This window comes from Chrysoperla carnea, chromosome 5 (assembly GCF_905475395.1).
Source record: "Chrysoperla carnea chromosome 5, inChrCarn1.1, whole genome shotgun sequence".
NCBI classification, from domain to species: Eukaryota; Metazoa; Arthropoda; class Insecta; order Neuroptera; family Chrysopidae; genus Chrysoperla; species Chrysoperla carnea.
The window spans coordinates 22,761,355-22,770,839 of record NC_058341.1 but is presented as its reverse complement, the minus strand read 5'-3'; the positions used below and the strand labels follow the sequence as shown (position 1 = coordinate 22,770,839).

General features: G+C 28.7%; 1 protein-coding gene across 1 annotated transcript; it reads right to left on the bottom strand.

Annotated features, from left to right (window-relative positions):
• LOC123299557 (ubiquitin-protein ligase E3C) lies at nt 1–9,204 on the bottom strand. The gene is made up of 11 exons (XM_044881782.1): nt 9,063–9,204; nt 8,573–8,931; nt 6,896–7,136; nt 6,274–6,615; nt 5,036–5,399; nt 4,177–4,388; nt 3,904–4,068; nt 3,319–3,507; nt 2,191–2,879; nt 1,303–1,558; nt 1–351 (listed from the first exon to the last, which is right to left on the bottom strand). Exons 2-11 carry the CDS (start codon nt 8,891–8,893, stop codon nt 53–55), a joined length of 3,078 nt encoding a protein of 1,025 aa, XP_044737717.1. The 5' UTR covers nt 8,894–8,931; nt 9,063–9,204; the 3' UTR covers nt 1–52.
• Nucleotides 9,205–9,485: the final 281 nt, after the last annotated feature.

Below are 9,485 nucleotides of genomic sequence, written 5' to 3'. Positions count from 1 at the left end.
TATAAATATATTTATCTTTTTTAAATCAATAATTATGAAATATACAATTTTTTTAACTAAGTTCAAAACCCGCGCCTTGACTAATTGCATACAGTAAACGATCACGTAACACATCTGGATCTGGAATGGCAGGTATTTTAAGTAAATTCATACATGTACTAGCTGTTGGTAAACGATCGGTCCCATCGGATAATTGTATACAAAATGCAGGTTGCAATTCTTTAAAACCAAGTAACGGTGGTCGACTACAACTTGTTACAAATTTTAACAATTGTCTTTTTTGTAAGCTATCAAAACTTTCAACAATTTGCCAAAATATTTTTATTACTGGATGTTCTGCTGTACGATCCCCTAAAAAAACCAATGATTATTAATACTGACGATATGTATACCTGTAATTGATCTTAAACAAATAAAATTATTATTATTATATCTCTCTTATCATTTAATCAACAGCAAAAAAAAATCCGAGATAATTTCGATAAAAATCCACCGGTTTGAACTTTGCTTGTTGAAAAATGGATACTATATATTGTAAACTTTCCTATTTTCTGCAAATAATATGCCGGAAATTTTTTACTCTAAAATTTTGTAAATTAATTATTTCGTTAGTTAATTAAGATCAGATGTACCAAAATCTGAGTCAAAGTGATGTTTATTGTTTTTTACGAAATATTTAACCCACCATAAATTCGTTCCAGAATATAGAAATATATTTGGAGTAGAACAAAGTCGTCAAAATACCCACAATTATAAAATAACAAAGTGAATTTTACACAACGAAAAGCAAAATTTCATAGATCAGTAACTGTGATCGAATTTAATGACCGATCGGCCACTGTAATCACCACTTTACAAAGATGTACCTCCGCCTGACATCTCGTATTCCCGATAATAAAATTGCTATTCCGTAACACTCGTGGACACTGCCGAAACTTACCTACTACCAAAAGGAAAAGCGTATAAGCATTATACCCAAATTCGTTCATGATAAAAGTTTCAATCAGCTATCGTAAGAATGTTGCGTCAAATAGGGCCAACTCCGAAGACGACAAAATAAATATTGATGATTGGTCGTGTGTTGTACATTTCTTTTAATAATTTTAAATATTTATTTCAAAGAATAGTATTTAATTGGAGAATTACAACAGTAGCCAATTTCAAAAAGTGATTCCCCGACGTCATGTTTAGATTTAAGTTTGTTCACGAGTATAGAGAACCATAGACCGCATTTCAATGATTTCACTGATCGAATGAGCTACAGAGCTTAGAAAGGTTTTTAGGTACAAATCAAATGCTTACCTGAATAATTAGTGTGTTCTTTTAAATCATTGATGTCTACATCATAATCAGCACCAGAAATAATTAATTGCAATTCCTTATTTGAAAATATTTGTAAATATTCCAAATCTATAACCGAATGTAAGCCCTCCTTAAATGCTAAACATTGTTGTCGAATTTGTTTGTTCATTTTATAATCAGCTAAAAGATGGATATATTCTATGCGATTTGTACTTGTTACAGGAATATTACTACCATTAGGTTTTAATTCATCGACCTAAAAAAAACGGGCAATTTAAATATTTGTCTACGACCGGTGATAGTTGATCAACAAAAACTGACTAATTCTATGTTTACACATTTCAATTGAAACCAATTCTTTTTTGAAAGCAAAATTGACAATCAACTGAAGTTTATATGCTGATAACAAAAAAACGAAGTTTAACGAAGTACAATGCAGATTTAAGCGAAAAGACTAATTGAATGATTTTATTTGACTGGGATAATTTTTTGTTGATAAAAGAAGTTGATAATCGTTGATAAAAGAAATTGCTAATCGTTCACCTCCAGTTGCATCGTGAAAATATTATTTTAAAATTAAGAGTTAATGTACTAGGTGTAATTATAAAACACCCGAACACGCAAGTAATATTACCGAATCTCATTTTACGAAAAATTATTTCACACAAAGGTTATTTCAAAAGGTAACATCATTTATAGTAACTTTAAAATTGGTTCTCAGTCACACATAATCGAAATTATGATACAGCAGACAGAATTTCTTGAAAACAAGACATTTTTTCAAGTTTAGACTTACAATAATAAATTGCGATTTCGGGACGTTTATTTGCGTGTTTGCAGCTCTTTGTAACATCTAATATAGTTTATAAACATCGCATAAAAACTTACCCTAGTCTCACCAAGTTCTTCATTAACAATTGTAAAATCCAAACCCAAATCTTGAATATTGCCTTGATAATTTTTTAAAAACAACATATTTTTATACATCACTTGATCTAACGAAGCTAGATAATGAAAATCAACATCAAATTTCTTAGAAACTAATTTCGTTAAGAAAAATTCAGCCAATGGTAATTCAACTTGAATATTTTCATATAATGCTTTCCCTAACATTTTCCCTATAAAATAATAATGTCGCGAAAAATCTACTTCAACTTTATGTACATTCGGATTTGGATACAATAAATTTGAACGATTTAATTTAAAATAGCCACGATTTGGATCAAAACATGTTGTTAATAATTCTGATAAGAATTCACGTAATATTCCACCGCCATCGATTCCAGCCTCTTCTAAGCCAACGGCATTTACAAATTGAACACGTAATTTTTGTCGTAAATCGGAATCTTGTAATTTTAAATAAGCGTCTTCATATATATGAGATCGTCGAACGGATATGTTTACACTGGGACCGAGTAAAAATGGTGTTCTATCGGGATCTTGATGTTGTCGATGTAAACGATTAACTAAAGCACGAAATAAAAGTACACGTGATGTAAATGGTAATAAAAATGGCAAATCTCGTAAAACTTGAATCCATCTGGTTTCACATATTGTTAGAGGTGGTTTATTTTCAACTAAAATTAAAATAAAAAAAATATTTTTAACTAATTTAGAAAAATATCTAAATATCTTTGGTATTAATTAGAGCCATTCAATTTAGGGCAAAATTATTATAAAAATGCTTTTTCTCTCTCTTAGTCCTACAATAAATAAAGCGATTTTTTTGGTATGTTCCAAACGGAGACTCTCTATGAAGACATTGAGACAGTCAGGCTGGCCTGGGTACCAAGTTACTTTGGTGCGAAGGAAACCTTCCAATGGGTTTGAGTTCTAAATTTCATTACATTTGGACAATTATTTTTTTTGTAACAGATTCGCAAAAATAGGGCCGTATAATATATTAAGTCTTAAATTTAGTGAAACGATATTTCACACAATTTCGATAAGCAAGAAATGTTTTTAGCAAGAAATCAAGAAAGGCTCTACATTACAGGTTTAAAAAATTATAATTACCATCAATTTCAGCAAACACTCGAGCAACTTGCTCAATTCGATTGAAATCTGTTGGAAAATTGAACATATTTTTCTTCGTCCACAAATTTTCTGAACAAAATTGTATTCGGGAATCTTTTTGATGTAAATTTGTAATTATTTTTACAGCACTCTTATAAAGCACGTACCAAAATTTCATTAAATTTTCGTCTGAAATTTAGAATAAAAGTTTAAACAATTACAATTTCATACAGAAATAACAAGTTTAATTTAAGTATGCAGTTAAGCTCAAGAAAATAATTATTTTATTTTTTAATGGATCCGGAGTTTCGATAATTAGTGCGGATAATATATTTTAAGTCGAATATTTAGAATCAAGTCTATTCACAGTTTAAAATAATTTATCTGAGTTTTGGGCAATATTTTCAAATCGATGAAAAACAGTTTGATAATGAAAATCATTTATCTCGTTAACTAATTCTTGTGAACTTTAAGCTTCACAAAGTTATTTTCCTGCCACTTTCTAAAACAAGACATTTCCGGATCCACATTTATATTTTGAGTTTAACTGTTTATATAAGAATATACTGAATAAAAAATACGTACTATTAGAATAAGCTGATGAAGTTTGTAAAGTCATGGTGGAATGTCTCGGTGTACTTGCAGTCAATTCAATTAAACCATCGACTAATTGTTTTAGTGTTTCACACATGTTAACTAATTCATTTGCACTGAAAGGCATACTGCTAACACCCGATTGTCTTTCACCCGCTGGAAATTTAATAAATTATTAATTTCTTAAGTCTTATAAATATTCAGAGTTGTTTTAAAACTATTAATCTGTTATTGTTTAATTCTAGATCAAATAAATTCACAAACCTAAATCAGTAGACCAAAATTCATCATCATGAAGAGTTGTAAGTAATAGATTAAACAATTCGAAAAACGTTGATAGCCGACACGCAGAAGGGACATATCGTATATCAAGTACATGAGCTCCCTTCTGTAAACCATCCACAAGTTCTTTATTATCTGGTGCGTTCCACAATGATCGTAAAAATGTCGGTTTAAATGCCAACATGTATAAAAATCTACAAATTTCATTTAAAAAAAGTTAACAAAACAAGTTTTCTACACAAATGTAACATTATGAAAAGTACTATCAATTTAGAAAATGCATGAAAGTTTGATCTGTGAAAATGATCGATTGTTATTTAAAATCATATACGATTTTATGTAATTTCATATGTAAGCTTTCAATTCGAGATTATCCGAATAACTTATTTTATTAAAGCGTGGTAGGCGCTTTTATTTACCATATTTGTGATTTTAGCACCTAGATAGCGTTAATTTAGATCAAGAGGACTTTAAAAAATTAAACGAAGTGCTACACTATTGGATCACAGTAGGTAGTCTTAAAGTGCAGATTGTTACTAAGATGTCAAAAATTTTCCTTTGCACATCAAACAGTATGTCAACAAATTTGACAAGCTCATACTATGATGTCACGTCCGTATAAAAATTTGAATTTCTGTTTTAGAAATTTTTAAATGCCCTCACTAAATTTGTACTTTTATTAATTAATTTTAAGTAATTAAAAAGATATTAATTACTAAAATAATGGTTTAGTTGAAATGTCCAGTCATTAAAGTTACGGAAGAAAAATATTTGAACCAATTTTAAATTTCATGAATATTCCTTATTAAAACATAAAGATTAAAAAAAAAAATATATTTACTTATATTTTTGTACAGCATTTTCTTCTCTAGTTAATAAATTGAAGCATATTTGAGCTAATGAATTCATGATATTATTCATGATATCTTCATGAATTGTATGATTACTTAAACATATTAGTATATTATTGACAAATGATTCTTCATTACACATTTCAACACATTCCATAAGCATACTTGGTGCATCGGTTTCAGATATCTTCTCATACACATCCATATCATCATCGTCATCATCATAATCATGCGTATAAAAATTATTTAAATAATTTAATTTTTCAAATTTTGAATTTTTACGAATATTTTCTGATAATAGTGAAATTGCTTGTAAATAATAATTAATTGTAATATGACTTTCATTCGCAAAATCTGAAAAAAAATTTTTTTTTTAAACACGTCAGTAGAATAGCTTTGGTGAGCCCACAACTTTGGATGTCATCTTCATAATCACACAGTTTTTTAGTTTTTCTGCTTTACCATATCTCATAGAACACGAATTAAGAGAGTCGAGAGACGCCTATCGACAAATTTTAGACCTGAGAGACCTTGCTTTATAAGTGTACACATATAGTGTACACTAATAGAATTTGTTTTTTGGGATATCGCACTTTCATATGTTCTAACTTAAGAGATTTTTCCAAGCACAGTCTAATCGTTTTGTGGATAAGAGCATAATAATAATAAAACATGCAACTTAATTTTTTTGACTTTAATATACTGATACGAAATTTCAAGTCATTTATTACAAGTATGGCGACCCTAAATAATTTGAATTACTTTGGTAGGTCGAATAATTAATACGAAAATAATGGGTTAAAGAATTGGTTGCTGGTGAAATCGTTGAAATAATATATCATTGTCATTTTGAGGAATAGCTGTACGGAAATGATTAGTTAAAAAAAATTAGTCTGTACCAAATAAAGCCTGTAACAAGTTCGAATAATCGTCTCGCTGACCACGGGTATGAGCATCATTTTTCTATGAATTGTAACAAGTGACATAAAATTGTGTGCCAATGTCTCCAAGTCTATTTTATTCCTTCTTCCAAAAGTACACTTTAACTTTGAATTTAGAGGAAACGCTTAAAAGTTTGAATTATAGTTTTAATTGTTTAAAAGCTGATAATTTTTACTTAGAATCGATTTGTAGGGTGCTATGAGATTTCGTCTTTTAAGTCTACTGTGGAAATGGGAACACGGGAAAGTTTTGTAAATATTAAAAATATATAAAATCATATACTTACTGGGCACTAATTTTAATACACTATAAAATAAATAGACAGACAAATCAATTTTTGACTGATAATTAATTAAAAAATAATAAAATTCTTTATACGGAAATTGAACTTTGATCATATTTTCTATAAATATATGTTTAATCGTTTCAGTAAATTCTCTACTCAATATGCTACGACATAAGGATAAAAATATCAATTCCGAGTAATGTGAAACAGTCTCTAGATTTTGAAAATTTCTTATTAATGTTACTGGTCGTATAACAAAATTTGATAGTTCAATAAATAATGTTGGATTCGATTCAATTTTTGTTGATTGCTCTAACAATTGTCGCATATTTTCGAAGAAATCTGTAAATATAAAAAAAAACCATTAACATTACCGGAACATATACAGAATAGGTTCAAAGGTTATATTGTAATTTTGATAATTATAATTTGTAGTTGCTGAAGAAGTCTCAATAAAGAGACGAAACGTATCCAACTGCATCAACCGAAATGTTCTAATTTGATATTCTAAACCGAACTTCCCTGTGATTTAATTTGTTTATATAATTTTAAATACATCAATTTTATAAAGATACCAAAATTTTTTTACTTATTTGAACAAACACCACAATATAATAAATACCTTTTTTAGCTAACGAAGTATAAAACATTGCCACAATCGAACTGTATTCCATGTTGGTACATAATTGTTCTGATAAAAATACGTCTAATATACGAAGTAAAATAGCATTGTTTTTAGTGAGTAGCAATGATTTAATAGATAAGTTTAAAAGACTTTGAATTCGATAACGCCAGGAAGTATTTTGTAGTATTAATTGTAACAGTTCTTGTTTTTGTTTCAGTATATTTTGACAAAGCCATACCTAAATATTAAAAAAAAAGAAAAAAATTATACCTATTGAAAATTCGAAAGTGTATGTTTATTAAGTTTTGGTGAAATATAAAATTTCAATTTTATACCGAACACTGGATTTAGACTTCTGAGAGCCTAGAACTATATGATAATAGGAGTCTCTTATTGAGTTTAGTGAGTCTCAACCCTTGGTTATATTCACAAGGGTCAATGAATACTAGCCCTTGGTAGACATGGGTCAATGAGTAAATTACACATAAATGTCGTATGTCGCTTGTCGGACGCATGAATCGTAGGGGTTTTCATTTAAAAATGATTCTTTTTGTTTGGGGCATATGTCAATCAAGTATAGACATATCATGTATCTTCCACCTTTATCAAAAAACGCTGTTTGATGAAGGTAAAATATATGAGTTTTCTTTGGTTGTATAGTTCTTGACAACTGTCCGAAACAAAAGCAAATCGATGAAAAGGCCTACAAAAGCTATTTCTGGAATTTAAATGTTTTGTGAAAATTACATGTTTATGTGGTGGTATCACGATATCTGAAAAACTTTCCACAAACACTTATTGCAGAAAATGTCAAAAATGGATTGAATAGCACATGAATCCGTCATGCGTTTTAATTTATAAAACAGGCTTTAGTAGCTATCCTGAGTACGGTATCAATGAGTGGCCAGGCAACCCATAAAAATACACCTCAAAAACGATCTGAATAGCTGCTACTTTTTCAGTCATTTTCATTTTGCAGGATAAATATTCATTTTGAATCAATTTGTCAATTAAAAGAATACAAATTTCTGCTAGAAATCACATTTAGATCATGTGTAATCTGTACGAGCCTACGAGGTATAGCTATTCAAAGTTCCAAACGGAATGTATTGGAGTATAACTTCCGTTTTATTAAAAAAATTTTACAGTCATGTCAATAAGACTGGAACAGTCTAAAAGATTTTTAAGCCTTCAGGTCATGTTGTGAAATTTTTAATATTACTTCTATCGTGTTCAGATGACGTCATAATTAGATTGTTCTACAGCAAAAATTTGTATTATTTTAATCTTTTTATAAATTGGCAAAAAATGAATTCTTGGATAATGGTAAAATTGAAAAAAGTTATTTTACAAAATTCGATAATCTTTCAAAAAATTCATAAGGGAATAAGTAATGGATAGCTCGGTCAGCTAGGTCCTATTCGACGTGTTTTGTTAACATCATAAAAACAATAAAAATAAATATTTGAACAATTCCTTTAAAACTCTCACATTCACTCGAAAAACCAAGATGTCAACGAATTGCCTAGATTAGAGAACAATTGCCCAAAGTAGTTTTGAGCTAAATTTGGTGGTATGTAAATATGGTAGTCTGTCTTTTTGTGGAAATTATGTAAGAGAGTTATTTATACAAAGATCAGAAACAATAAAATATGTAAATGAGAATTTACTCACCAATCTATCAAAATCCTCAGATTTATCGTAAAACAATAATATTCGAGTTATTAATGGTTCTAAACTAGTTCCAGCTACATAATTTTTTTGCAAATCATTATAAATTTTCCTTTGTTCTTCTTTAAACCGTTTTCGTACCAAGTAACTTCGATAAAACGATTGAATACACAATGAAGCCCGTAATTGTTGTCTTTGTGTCTCACGCTTTTGTCGTTCTTGTTGGGCTTTTTGTATTATTTCCTGGCGAGATAGTTTACTGCTAGCACCAGATAAATTCTGTTGCGGACGTCTACGAAAATCTCCATCAAAATTTGCATACATTATGATGAGTAAATACAAGCCCCATTAAAAACAATTGCCTAAAATTTTAAAAGAAATTATCTATTTTCAAAGAACAAAAAAGTGACCGATCATCCTTCAAATTAATTTATACGAAGACCTTCAAATTATTAATTTTAAATAAAAATAGTATTCTAAATTAATAACTTACATGTATTAAACAATTAAATTCATTTCATTAGCTAAATAAACTTGTTATCACTTAAATTATTCGATTTATTTCACCAAAATCACTGGAAAACTTTTACACTTTGACAGAACGTGAAAGAAAAATAACACTTTGCAATTCACCATTATGGTGAAGTTAGAAATACAAGGAAATTTTTTTTAATTTCATTTTAAGAATAAACCAAATAAGTTTGAAATAATACTTTTTTTGGCATCTTGTAAATGTTTTAAATTATTTTTAAAACTTATTCATACTTCAATAATTTATAATAAAATTATATTTTAGTTTTAATTTAAAGAATACCGCTCGCCTTACATTTTGAACAGGGTTAACAAACTTATGGAATGGACGATTTGTAGGCGATACACTTAAAAATTATAATGCTAATTAAGGAATACAATAATG

What these genes read in the sequence shown, in the direction of transcription:
- LOC123299557 (XM_044881782.1), bottom strand. Translation starts at nt 8,893, where the DNA reads ATGTATGCAAATTTTGATGGAGATTTTCGTAGACGTCCGCAACAGAAT. An exon ending in AAGAACTTGGTGAGACTAGG is followed by an intron (nt 1,559 to 2,190) that starts GTAAGTTTTTAT and finishes CGTTTTTTTTAG; the next exon opens with GTCGATGAATTAAAACCTAA. An exon ending in AGAACACACTAATTATTCAG is followed by an intron (nt 352 to 1,302) that starts GTAAGCATTTGA and finishes TGGTTTTTTTAG; the next exon opens with GGGATCGTACAGCAGAACAT.